Below are 13,497 nucleotides of genomic sequence, written 5' to 3'. Positions count from 1 at the left end.
GGCAGTCGCCTGTGGAATGTGGGCACTTGGTGTCACAAGGGCCGGGGACATCAGGGCAGAATCTTGAGACTTGAGGTGACTGGGAGCCTTTGGTCTCTCTGCCAGTGCACTGTGGTGCTGTCTGTAACGGGATGGCTCTGGGGGCTAATAGGTCACCTGCCTTAGCACCTTGAAGCTCCCAATCTCTGTGATTGAGATTCTTCCCTTCACTTAGACAATTGATTTGTGATGTTTTGGGGCTAAATTGACAATTGGATGTTTACCAGTCTTTCCCTCCCCGTGTTTCGCTTTTTCAAGCCAAGTTCACCATAAGCGCATCACTCTCCTCTCCGTATACAGTCAAATAGACATGGAAATAGACTCAGAAGCGGGAGATGTTTCCTCCTGCTTCACCTACCAGTGCTCAAGCACAGTGCTACTTGTAACGTACAATTCTATATTCGTAATTGATGAAATAACCCACTGCTGTTACAGGGCTGCTATTTTTGATAACTCTATTCTGTGGTCTTCTGTTGGGATACTTGAAAACAGAGGCAGTATAGCCCTGGCCAGTGTGCTCCATGGTTAGAGCATCAGCCTGCATGCACACCAGAGGGTCGAGGGTTCAATTCAGGTCAAGGGCACATACCTAGGTTGCAGGTTCATTCCCCACCCCCAGGGCATGTGCGGGAGGCAATGGTTAATGCAGGGGTGGGCAAACTTTTTGACTCGAGGGCCACAATGGGTTCTTAAACTGGACCGGAGGGCCGGAACAAAAGCATGGATGGAGTGTTTGTGTGAACTAATATAAATTCAAAGTAAACATCATTACATAAAAGGGTACGGTCTTTTTTTTCAATAGTTTTATTCATTTCAAACGGGCCGGATTTGGCCCGCGGGCCGTAGTTTGCCCACGGCTGGGTTAATGTGTCTCTCTCACATCCATGTTTCTATCTCTCTCTCTCTCCCCTTCCCCTTTCCCTTCCACTCTCTGTAGAGGATCAATGGAAAAAATATTCTCCTTGGGTGAAGATAAAAATAAAATAAATTTTTTAAAAATAGAGGCAGTATGATTAGGCAGTCACCTACATTATGTTCACTATAGCACAGAAAACAATGCTTCCAAAAGCTTACATTTAAAATTATATTTATGAGAAAAGATAGCTAAAAGGAAGCCAGTCTCCCATAGGGAGAAATTACATCTTTGGGCAGGTGTATTACAGTGACCTGCAGGACTGCCTCCAAGCTGCGCATGCCTCCCCAACCCTCTGGGCCCCTCACCCCACCTCCTGACGTGCTGGTGGTCCTCTTGAGCCGCTGTAGAGCTTGCTGTGTCCCTCAGGAGGTTGGGACAGGAACAAAAGACTGATTACTGCTTCTCTACAGTCACTCCATGCCTTTAATTCTGAACGCTGCCTCTTTGGTTACATAAGTTTCCTCACCAGGCAGTGTGTTGACTCTGGATAAAGGCTGCCCTCTATCATGTTTTAACAAGCATCTTAGCAACATCGCAGTGCATAAAGCTCTAACATCCACATCCCATTTGACCCTCACTAGGTGGGCGGGCATGATGACCACCGCTTTGTGGAGGAGGCCACTGCAGTTAGGAGAGGCCAGGCCCTGTAGTTTGTAGCCTGGCGCTGTATATGGGAGACCCGTGCATGTGCCTCCACTGCACCCACCCCCCACCATAGGGGAGACTTACCCTGGACGCACGAGCATCTGCATCCTGAAAGCAGAGGAGCCTAGGACCGAGCCTCCCAGAGCCTCGCCCTGGTTGGGTCTTGAAGGCACTGTGAGCAGATTGGAGGAAGGACAGTGTGCTTTCCCTGGGGAGGAGGAAGGGCGAAGATGGTACCACTCAGGGAGCAGTGGTGAGGCCTAGGGGGAGCAATCTCCAGAAACCAAAAGGGCTGTTCTAGGATTGATACAGGAGCTGGAGGTTTCAAGTAGTGTCCTGTAAATCGCTGTGAACCAGTGGGTGTTACTGGAGATGATTCAGGGAGCTAATTGTGGGAATCTAAAGTGAATCCTCTTAAGAAGATGCATGTGTTCTAGTCACTTGTGAGTAAATCCTGGTGTTTCACTTGCATAGTCCCCAGCTTGCAGCACCCTTAGCTGACCATGACTTGCAATGTCCAGGTGGCCTATATTGGGCCAGGACCCTCCTGCTGTGTGATGACACCATTCTGCCCTGTGTCTGGGTCACACCTAGATCACAGCTCGAGGAAGTTGAAGGTGACCTGTAACAGGGTTACCATAGAAGGGCCTTTATCCAGAGCCACCCTTCTCCTGCCTGCAGCAAGCGCTCCAACATAGCCGTCGCTCTCCCCGCCAACCCCTATCTGGCCTGTGGTCTCCTCCTTTTGTCTTGAATGCTCAGCTTCCATGTGGGCACATGCCCACCCAGCCATCCCTGGGCTTCTCCCCCTTGCCCAGCATCCGTAGATGCTGCCTCTCACCGAGGAACAGTAGGGACTGAAGGGGGCCCCCATTTAGGTAAAAAGGAGGCATACACTGCCTAGTCCTAGACCCCAGAAAATCTGTATCAACCCCAGGAGCTATGCCTCAGATCCCTGCCCTGGACCAGGGAACCCAGGGCTCCAGCTGAGTACCAGGCGTCACACACCGACACCTGAACTGTCAGTCTCCAGACAGCGCTGCCAAGAACCTAGCTCTGATCATCATCCTGGAGGAGGAAGGTGGAGCTGTCTGCAAACTGCAACATAGCCACCTCTCTGGCCCACAGTCTGTTTATTGCAAAGAGGTATTGCTGCCTTGACCCCCTCGCTGTGCGGCCTGGAAGATGAGGCCTTTCCCAGGGTCTTTGTATTTGTGTCCCGTGCCAGAGGCCCCTTAAGTTGGCAGCCCCAGAACAGGGAAAGCCCTGTGGTATAACTTGACTAAGATATCGTTTATAAGTGTAGTGCCTAATTTGCTACACACCAAAATACTTTGCACTTTAAATTAAGTTTTCTTATATTTGAGTCTTAGCCAGGAATTTAAGAACTTCATATAGCGCCCTCTCCCCTATAGGAAGCCCGTGCCATTGTCTCCCCCCTTCCTTTCCCCCACAGGCCTACATCTCCTAAACTCGAAGGGACCCCACAAGATTTGCAACCAGGGGAGCAATGAGCAGCAGCAGCTCGTCCCAGGCTAACCCCCTTTCTCTGACTTCTCAGTGAACCAAAGCAACCCAGCCTAGGTTCCCCGTTACTTCTTCTAGGTTAGCGGTTCTCAATTTGTGGGTGGCGACCCCTTTGGGGATCAAAAGACCCTTTCACAGGGGTCGCCTAAGACCATCGGAAAACACATAAATAATTACATACTGTTTTTGTGATTAATCACTATGCTTTAATTATGTTCAATTTGTAACAATGAAATTGGGGGTCACCACAACATGAGGAACTGTATTAAAGGATCGCGGCGTTAGGAAGGTTGAGAACCACTGTTCTATGTCCTTCTTCATTTCACTCTCCCAAGTGTGTGCACTGCGGCCAGTACATTCTTGCTTGCTTGCTTGCTAAGCCTATCACCCAAGGTCACAACTCAGCCTGGGCTAGCAACCTGTTTCTGACATGTGGCCGTTTCTCACCTGTCTGTATAAAGCCCATGTGTGTTGCTTAGATAAGTACCTTTTCAGGAAGATAATCTGGCTTCCAAATCTGCATTCATGGAACTGGATATGGGGCTGCCTTTCCTGCCATCAGCACTTAAGAGCCAGAATCGGTCCAGGCACCTGTGTTCCTTCCCCATGGATCTGCCACAGAACAGTGGGGACATTGAGAGATGACATTGGGAAGTGGAGAACGTCATAAACAGAGCCCCTGGATTCAGAACCACAGAGCCTCTTCAGAAACAATTTAGTCACATCCAAGGGTAAAGTAATAATAACTAGGGAAACAATAATAACGGCCATTGCTGGGTGCTTTACCATGTGCCAAGCACTGCACTAAGCACTTAATACGCATTATTTCATTGAAGCCTCGCAGAAGCATGGTACTGTGTGCATCACGGCCCCATTTATGAACAAACTGAAGCCTAGAGAAGTTAAGTGTCTTGTGAAGGTCTCCCTGCATCTGAGAGCTGCCGTCCGCCTGTGAGGCTCAGCGCAGCCTTGCAGCAGGCAGGGCAGCCTCTGCTCTGACGAGGTCTGATTGTAGAACTCAGTGATTCTTTTTCTTTCTTTGGGCAGATAGATGCCTCTGCAGGGTGTTGCAACAATTAAGGAAGATAGCGAGATGCAGAACCAAGCATAGAATTGGGCCTACCCAGTGAACATTAGCGATTCTGAGAGAGGGATCTTTGTCCGATGAGAACGGCAGGTTAAGCACCTGTTGCCCTTTCCAGATTGAGGCTTGGAAGTAGGCTTTCTAGGTACTCAGCAAGGAGTTTCTGGTCACAGAACTGAGCTGAGGACGTTTGGTCTTTCTTCCTTGATGGCATTTACAGTGTCAGAGGCCAGTGGTCAGCCCTGCCTATGCTTCCTGGCACTCTGGGGACAGGCTGAAGTGCTCACAGGTCAGGACAAGCTTGGTCAGACCTCCATCCATTTGCCCAACGAGCAGAGACATCGTCAGAGCTTTAGAGGCGTGGTCTTGTGTTCTTAATTAAGCTGGTGGCAGAAATTTCAGTGGAAGCTGTTTAGTCCTCAGTGAATGCTTATACCCAACCAAATGACAGACTCCAGCCTAGAGCCTTCTGATCGGGGCCGACCTCAGGTCTGCAAAAAAGACCTGCAACTGTGCTCTCAGGAAAGTGGACTGGGACTTGGCGATGGTAATGATCCCACATCCGAGGCCCACCATGCCAACATTTGCACCATGTCCTTGCCTTTGTGCCCCTTAGCTAAACCCTTTAAGGTCATTGCTGCTATCCCATTCTATAGACCAGAAGTTTATTGACATGTCCAAGGTTGCAAGAGACAGAACTGACTCCAGGTTCAGTGACATGCTGAGTTCTGAAGTGTTCCATGTTTTCCCCTCTCGCTGCCTTTCTTCCTTTCTCCTGATCTCTGAACATGACCAAGTTTTATGTATTTTGTATCCAGCGTCAGTGAATTCCTCAGTCTGAAAGGTATTTCTGTATCCCAGCAGCACTGGCTCTTTTGTTTGGGAGGGTTAGCACATTAGTGCTTCCTGCTATTCCACCATAAAGAGAAGAATGAAGTAATCATTTTTTCATGAGCACCTTCTGAGATTCTTTTGTCAGAAAATGAGTGCATGCTACCCCCTGCTTGATTATGGCTGAGAAACCATTATAAACATAACATTGGCAAGAGGTCTTATAAAGGAACTAGGGCAGCACAATTTTACGCAATGGAAAATACACCAAACTGCCAGTAAATGCAGTAGAAAAATGGACTAAATGACTTTTGTTTATAGAACACCTGAATTCTTGAAACAGCGAGCAGGGTGGGATTCGGGTAAATGTCCAAGCTGATGGCCACATGAGCATCTCCTCCCTCAACTCCAACACGTTCCCAGATGTCTTTAAACTGAGATTGTAGTTGTGGCTGGTCAAGCCAAAGGCGAATGGAAGCCCTGGAGATGGAGAGGTGCTTTGATTCAGGCCCAGGAATTTGTTCACCCCAGGTTTGGAAACACGCTAAGTCGTTAGAACCCTTCCCCGCAACCTGGGTCTTTGTGTTTTTATTAAGCTGCTTATTTCCCCTACAGAGCTCCCTAATGGGGAGAAAAAAAAGCAAACTAGTCCAAAGCACCTTCATAGAGGGAAGCGCAGCTGCTGACCTCCCTATGCCAAAGGCCTGCCTGGCAAGAAAGCCTGTCGAGCTCCGTGCTGAAACCGCCAATGAATGCCCAGCGAGCACACAGACTCCAATGGAGCCTATTAGAGCATCGTCCTGCCTGGGAAATATGCTGTCACTCCCCTGCACTCCTGGACAAAACCCCTCACCTTTCCTCTGAAGGGCCATCAGGGGATCTGCCGTGGCCCTGCTGGCCAGGGCACCCTTGGAGGGCCCTCCCCACAGGGTTCAGAACTGTCAGGGAAACACTGACCACCCAGCTGAACAGGCCTCTGCTCCTGAGAGCCCCTGCAAGTGCTTTTTCCTGATGCCTATCTGATGACAGCCTCAACAAAAAAGGGGCTATATCTTTGGTTTGCAGGGTCCCACCAAGGGTGTTAACAACTGACTATATGCATCAGCTAGCCAAACATGGTTTGTGAAAAGCCACTTGCTGTTTTTACAATACTAGCAGAGCATCTCTTCATTCTGTTTGTCATTTCATGATATTCGTACAAAATGGCCTTTTCCTTATTGTTTTCCAAATTTTATGTTACAGTCTTACATTAACGTGTGTGTGTGTGTGAATGCCTGTGTCCACTAACATACATGCTCACACCAGACCACAGAGTAAAGAACAAAAGACGACACCACACGTTATCAGCTTTCATTTGTACATTTTTGGGTTCCCTCTCAGGGACCGCTGGATGTTTTACAGGGAATGTAATCAGTGAAATCTGTTTAGTCCATTTGGCTGCCAGAGCAGAATACCATAGACTGGGGAACTTATCTATACTAATAAAAGGGTAATATGCTAATTAGACCAGGTCAACCGGACATCTTCCAGATGTCCAACTTCCTTTTGGAAAGTTAGGGGGCAGCCAGGCCGGCGGGGGGGTGGGGGGCAGTTAGGGGACAATCAGGCAGGCAGGCAGGCGAGTGATTAGGAGCCAGCAGTCCTGGATTGCAAGAGGGATGTCTGACTGCCAGTTTAGGCCCAATCCCGCAGGGGTCCCAGATTGGAGAGGGTGCAGGCCAGGCTGAGGGACCCCCCCCCCCGTCCCGTGCACAAATTTTGTGCACTGGGCCTCTAGTAAACAATAAACACTTATTTCTCTCAGTCCTGGAGGCTGGGAAATCCAAGATCAAGGCACTGGCAAATTTGGTGTCTGGTGAGAGCCCCCTCCCTGACTGCCTTCTTCTCTCTATCTGCACAGGGCAGAATAGAATAGGCGAGGGAGCTCTCTGGGCCACTTCTATAAGGCCACTAATCCCATTCATGAGGGCTCCACCCTCATGACCTAATCACCATCTCCAGATCCATCACAGTGGGAGTTAGGATCTCAACATATGCATTGCCAGGAAGAGGGGAGGGTGGCAGAAGGACACAAACACTCAGTTTATAGCAGAGTCCATTGACCTATTTCAGACATGGTGACTAATAAAATTCCTCTCTGTTTTCAGCAACTGGAAGAAAAACTCAAAGGACAGGCTGACTATGAAGAGGTGAAGAAAGAACTCAAGTAAGTGTGGAGATGCCTGCTCAGCCACTCATGAGCCAGAGCTCACTGGGGACATTTGCTAAAAAACACCATGGCAATGAGCGGGCAGCCTCAGATCATTGGTCGCAGCATCAGCAGACGCTGCACCACAGGGCCATGTTCTGGGCCGCCCTGGGTGTTTGCCCTGAGGCCTGTGCCTGAATTATTGGGCTTTTTATAAAACTATGCATTTTAAGTATACCAGTATGCACAGAATTGGGAGTTATTACCATTTTAGACATTATAAAATATGAGCTTGTTTTTCAGTTATAAATCCCCAAAGCAGAAGCAGAACAAGGAAACTTTTCCACCTGAAAGAGTACACCTGGCCTCCCACCTCCCTGGCTGCCTAGACTCCAGGACTTTTGTCTCCCAACCCCAGTTCCCCACCCGAGAGGCAGCATCTGAGAGTGTGTTGTCCCATCTGTGCTAGTGCTACATTCTCAAGCTCAGACATTCCCTCCTCAGGGCCCACCACCCAACTTGGCCCTCCTGCCTCAGACTCCTTCCCTGGGACTACTCTTGGTCCTCCTGCAGCTCCCAGGCTCTAGGCCAGGGGTGGGCAAACTTTTTGACTCGAGGGCCACAATGGGTTCTTAAACTGGACCGGAGGGCCGGAACAAAAGCATGGATGGAGTGTTTGTGTGAACTAATATAAATTCAAAGTAAACATCATTACATAAAAGGGTACGGTCTTTCTTTTTTTTTCGTTTATTCATTTCAAACAGACCGGATCCGGCCCGCGGGCCATAGTTTGCCCACGGCTGCTCTAGGCCCTAACCTGTCCCCCAGTTCTAGCACCCTCCGAGCTCACAACCTCCTCCCCTAGCCTGCAGCTCAGGGGCAGCCCCTCAGAGCACACAGCCCACCCTCTTCTGCCTGGACTTGCCCTGCCTCCATGGCCAGGTCATCAAGTCCTGGTAGGAAGTCACTGTGGTGTGTGAGGTCCCTGCAGGCTGTGTTCTTTCCACTGCTGCTTTGGCTCTGTGCTGCCCAGGGACCCTCTTTTGTCCCCACCTGAGCCCTCAGCAGACACCCTGTGCTCTGCTCTGCAGAGGAGACAGACATCCCACATCTTCCCCCTTTGCCTTGAAATCACTCCTGTCCTGGCTTCTCCCATCTCCCATCTCCCCAGGCTGACCCCTCAACCTGGACCCTGGCTCCCTTCCTTCCTACTCCTTCCTGCTATTCTATCAGCTCCTTTCTCTTGCTGACTTTTTCAGTTTCTCCATTTAAAATGAGTATATACAACTTGCCATGCTGTTCTTTGTGTTCTTAATCCCGTTCCTCGGGTCTGCTAGGAACCTTCTTGCCGCCTCGTCCAGGAGCCGTCCTCAGCCGTATGACCCCAGCCTCCCTGGTGAGGTACCTCCAGGTTCTCTGCTCAGTCCTGTGCAGCCTCACTCCCTCTGCCACACAGCCTCTGCCAGGACCTTCTTGGCCGACCCCTAATCTCTACATTTCTAGCTTCTTCAAGCCCTGTACTCTCCACCACCCCATTTCCAACTCAGGGATGTATATTTTTTACCAGGTTGGCCCTCTGTACCTGCCTTCCTATCCAGTCTTCCCTTCCTTTCCCTCTTCTTCCCTCCTCAAAAGAAAGAAAATGGGTGCCACCTCCTAGTGTTGAATCAGAGGAACTGATGTGAAGGCCTTCACCCAAGACCCCTTCGTCCCCAGGCTGAGATCAGTCCCACACCCCCACTCCGACCACCTCCGTTCCCAGGAACCAAGGCTCCTTGACTCCAGCCTATAGCTCATCCCTGGTCTGTCCCTCCTGTCTGCCCACCTGCCTCACTGGCCCTCACTCCTCCCAGAGCACCCTCCACCTTCCTGCCAGCCCTCTTGTTGCATCTGCACACCACAGCCCCCACCACCACGTCAGCATCCGGCAGCCACCCCACTCGGTGGCTTTTCTGATAAAATGTGTCCTTGGCCTCCCACTTCCTAGTGATTTCAGTGCTTTTTCAGAAACATGCTCACGTTTTCTTCCCATCTGTGCCGGGGTTTCCACACCCTGCAGTGGCCTGTAAAGCATCCTGTTCCTTCAAGGCCCGTCTCAGACTCAACTCCTCCACGGACAGACCTTGTCTCCAGCCTAATGAGGTCTCTCCTACCAAGGGCCCCACAGGTTTTCTCTTCCCCGTGCTCTTTGGATTTTGTCTTCCCTGAAAGAGCCTATAATGCCCATGAGGATGAGGAGAGGAGTGGTTCCGGTTGTCCAGTGACCGCACATGAGTCGTCGGTAAATATCTGTTAACTCCATGAAGAGACACCGGTGTTTCAGTGTGAACTTGGAGACTCCGTCCTCTCTTGTGTGGTCCTGAGGAAGCTCTCCGGCAAGCACACAGTTGTGAGCAAACTAATGGCCACCAAGAAAGAGCACGCTCCAGGCACCTGTCTGGTGGGCGAGGCCAAGTCCTTTAGCGTTTCCTACAGCACGGCCTGCCCACATCAGCTCCTGGCATGCTGTTCTGTTAGTTTACATGACAAGGGCCACTGCGAAGGTACAACCAGAGGGAAACTAAGAGCAGTCGGCTGAACCTCGTGGTGGCTTGGCAGAAAGTGGTCTCCCGGGACCCGTGGCATTTTTACACACTGCTCTCCTGGTGACACTTCCATGGAGCTTAAAGAGGGCAGAGGCTGACGTCCTGGCTTTGAGAATGCTGGCAGAACTCAGGTGACCCGTGCCTCAGATGTGCAGCCTTCCCTCCTTGTGTGTGAGGGGAGCACCCACATGGACTGCCTTGCCCTTTCCTCCCCAATAGACTCACAGAAAGAAAGCGATGTCCATGCTAAGGAAACACTGGAAACAGCAGTTCTGGGCACCTGACCTCACTCAGCTCTCGGGCTTGTTGAAGCAAGCTAGAGGCTGGTGTGATTTCAATGATAAGGAGAACAAAGGAGAAATAAACCTGTTCTCCCACATCTTTGCAATGATGCTCCTTCCCCAGCCCAGGGCTGCAGAGAAGGTCTGTGCCAGCTTTTGAGCCATCCAGGTGTGGGGCCATGCTCTTTGCCCATTTCCCTATGCCCAGGTGCCAGCTACCACTTGAGCGTGTGGGGTGACAGCCCTATGGTGCTGAGATTTCGCTCTCTCTGGCTTCCTTGTACCAGCGTTTTCATTCCCACTAAGCTTTACAAATACATTCCACTTGCATCAATGTTATGCCTGTGTTCAACTTTAAAATTATACTCTGAACAGACCTGGTGTGATTCCATATGGAATGATTTACATGCCGGGCAAGAAACTTTTGCTGGCCAACTGCTAGTTGAGTAGTTATTCTAGAGACCATTATCAGATTATAGTGCTGCCAGGGAAGTTGTTAAAGTTGTCAGATCCTCTGGTCCTGGAGAGCAGGAAACCATGATGTTGATGCTCATTAGTATGGCTGTGAACAAAGGTCAGAGTAGGAAATAACCACTCTGTCTTGCTCTTTGCAGTATTCTGAAGTCCATGGAGTTTGCACCATCTGAGGGAGCTGGGACACAGGTACATGGTCTCACTTTGCTTTTAGTGTGTATGAGTGTCCGCATGGCCATGTCACTGTCTCTAGGCGAGCTTCACGATCAATATTTCTGTGAGACCTCTCGCCCTTAGCTGGCCAATCATGCCTCAAGAACACTTAACCAAGTTAAAGCAATTTGTCTTTATTTAAAAAGAAAAGTTAGTGTTTTCCAAACTGGTAACTCAGTTTCGGTGAAATTGTGATTTAAGTTGGTACAAAGAACTTGAATAAAAACAATTTCAGATTGTGTTAAAGATCAGCCCAGAAAGGCTGGCTTGGGAGCTTTTATTATCTACAGAGGCAAGGTGACAATAGCACTTGGTAATCTGGTAGCCAATTAAAATTTAAGTAATCTCATGGAATCCTGCTCCTGATGCCCATAAAACAGCTGACTCTTTGTGGCTGGCACCTTTACAATGATTTTCTGACAGGTGTATGGCTCTGCAGCCAGTCCTATTGCCAGATGAGACACAGGTTTATACCGCTTGATTTTGGGGACAAAATAGAGAATAGTTGTCTAGAAGAAGAAAAATTATTACAACTGGAATGAATTCTTTTGGAAAGGAACTTGAATGTTTTCCATGCGGGTGTCAATCACCATCGGGAGAAGTCAGATTTCCATAACATGTTGGGTGGGAAGCCATAGAGCAGTGTGGTTGCAGGGTCTGAGGCCTGAGGAGTAGAGGGTGGTCGCCCGCAGTGAGCCCCACTCTGCCCTGTCTAGGACGCATCCAAGCCCCTGGAGGTGCTGCTGCTGGAGAAGAACCGCTCGCTGCAGTCCGAGAACGCCTCTCTGCGCATCTCCAACAGCGACCTGAGCGGTAGGTTGACAGGCTCTCACGAGCCTTGCTCGGTCCCTTCCGGGGTCGAGGAAGAGGAAGGTGAACCGTGAGTCTGGGCCGATGCATGATGGGAACATCACTGGTTGATGAGAACCTTGACTAATAAGTGTTTGGTCTCCTCGTCCTCCTCACTGCTCCTCTCCTCCCCTCCCCCGCCTGCTTAAAGACGGTCAAGGTGAAATATGTGGCCGCAGAGTATCTGTGGAGGTCAGTTAGGGCCAGTGTTGCAGATCGCAGGAGGGACACTCGGAGGATGTTGGCTTTCTCATCTTTGCCTAGTTGTGTGGCCTCTCGCTCGTGGTGTTCCGGGGGCTGCGGACAAGGTTAGCCCTGCCCTTCCAGGCTCAGTGGAGCTTTTCTTCCTTCGTCAGGCTTCTCTTGGGAACACGTCCCCCATCCTTAGCCTTTCTTTGCTCATCCCAAAATGGTGGCGTCACTGACTGCTTCTGGTTTTGGTAGCTGGTAAACCATTTAAAAGTGTCTCGGGCTCCGATGATATTTCATTCTTAAAATGTGCGTGCCTTCGATCGAGCGGACTCGGTGCAGTGCATTCGCCTCCGAGCACGTGGTGTGAGAATCTGTTGGTCCCAGAATGTCAGTGTTTGCTGCTCCTCAGGTAGGGCTCTCCTGGCAATAGCTCGAATGCCAGAGGCCCGCGACTTGTCAACTCTACTGTGTGTGGTACCGGCTCCTTGTCACTTTAGGAGTTTGAATCTATGTCAAGGGGACTCTCCAGGCTGCAACGTACAAGAAAGGTGCAAACATGAAATGCATGTTGCTTGTTTCCGGGGGGCCTTGTTTGGCTGATTTAAAAATTCAATTGAAAACAAACCAACACTGCTCATTGGCCCTTGTAAAATATGCACTTTTTTTCCCTTATGTGGGGCAAACTTTGCATTTTGGTCTTGGTTTTTTTTCCCTTTTGAATCCCCCATAATGCATTATGTTTGCCCTTCCTTGTAGGGTCAGCCAGGAGAAAAGGGAAAGACCAGCCTGAGAGTCGGCGTCCTGGACCTTTGCCGGCGCCCCCTCCTCAGTTGCCCCGCAACACGGGGGAGCAGGCTTCCAATACTAATGGTACACACCAGTTCTCACCAGCGGGGTTAACGCAAGACTTTTTCAGCTCATCCCTGGCAAGCCCCAGCCTACCCCTGGCTTCTACGGGAAAATTTGCACTAAACTCTCTCCTCCAACGACAGCTAATGCAGTCCTTCTACTCCAAGGCCATGCAGGAAGCAGGAAGCACAAGCATGATTTTTTCAACAGGTCCATACAGCACAAACTCCATATCTTCCCAAAGTCCATTACAACAAAGCCCAGATGTAAATGGCATGGCCCCGTCTCCCAGCCAGTCAGAAAGTGCTGGGAGCGTCTCCGAGGGCGAGGAGATAGACACTGCAGAAATCGCCCGGCAGGTGAAAGAGCAGTTGATCAAGCACAATATTGGACAGCGCATTTTTGGACACTATGTCTTGGGACTGTCTCAAGGGTCCGTGAGCGAGATTCTGGCCCGGCCCAAACCATGGAATAAACTGACTGTTCGCGGGAAGGAGCCTTTTCACAAGATGAAGCAGTTCCTCTCGGATGAGCAGAACATCTTGGCTCTTCGCAGCATCCAAGGCAGACAAAGAGGTGAGAGACTTTCATGGGTTGGCACCAGCGTGTGAGCCTGTCACAGAGTGCTGTGTGTGTGTCTGTGTGTGACGAAACATTTGTGCATCACCTCAGGTAAAATTCTCTTCAGCTCTACTATTTCCAGAGTTCAAGGGTCAACTGGCAAGAGTAAAAGTTGTTAGATTTGGGAGATCCAGCCTCTGAAACACGCTCATCACCTCACATGTAGTAAACTCAGTATTTCAGTACCGTGTATTGAATCGGTA

The 13,497-nt window shown here is 50.0% G+C and overlaps 1 protein-coding gene across 12 annotated transcripts in view; it reads left to right on the top strand.

The window, feature by feature from the left end:
• Positions 1–13,497, top strand: part of CUX1 (cut like homeobox 1) — a 371,745-nt gene that overhangs the window by 287,358 nt on the left and 70,890 nt on the right. For 5 of the 12 annotated variants that reach the window (XM_059693539.1, XM_059693536.1, XM_059693538.1 and 2 more), the window contains exons 12-15: positions 7,190–7,248; positions 10,711–10,759; positions 11,500–11,596; positions 12,884–13,249. In XM_059693539.1, coding sequence (XP_059549522.1) covers positions 7,190–7,248; positions 10,711–10,759; positions 11,500–11,596; positions 12,884–13,249 — 571 coding nt within the window. Of the gene's footprint in view, positions 1–7,189; positions 7,249–10,710; positions 10,760–11,499; positions 11,597–12,580; positions 13,250–13,497 lie in introns of all 12 variants that reach the window. The other 7 variants (XM_059693543.1, XM_059693542.1, XM_059693541.1 and 4 more) reach the window with 2 other exon arrangements.

The sequence above is a fragment of the Myotis daubentonii genome, chromosome 4 (assembly GCF_963259705.1).
Source record: "Myotis daubentonii chromosome 4, mMyoDau2.1, whole genome shotgun sequence".
Lineage (NCBI taxonomy): Eukaryota > Metazoa > Chordata > Mammalia > Chiroptera > Vespertilionidae > Myotis > Myotis daubentonii.
The sequence above is the reverse complement of the archived record's forward strand: the minus strand, read 5'-3'. Positions and strand labels throughout refer to the sequence as shown.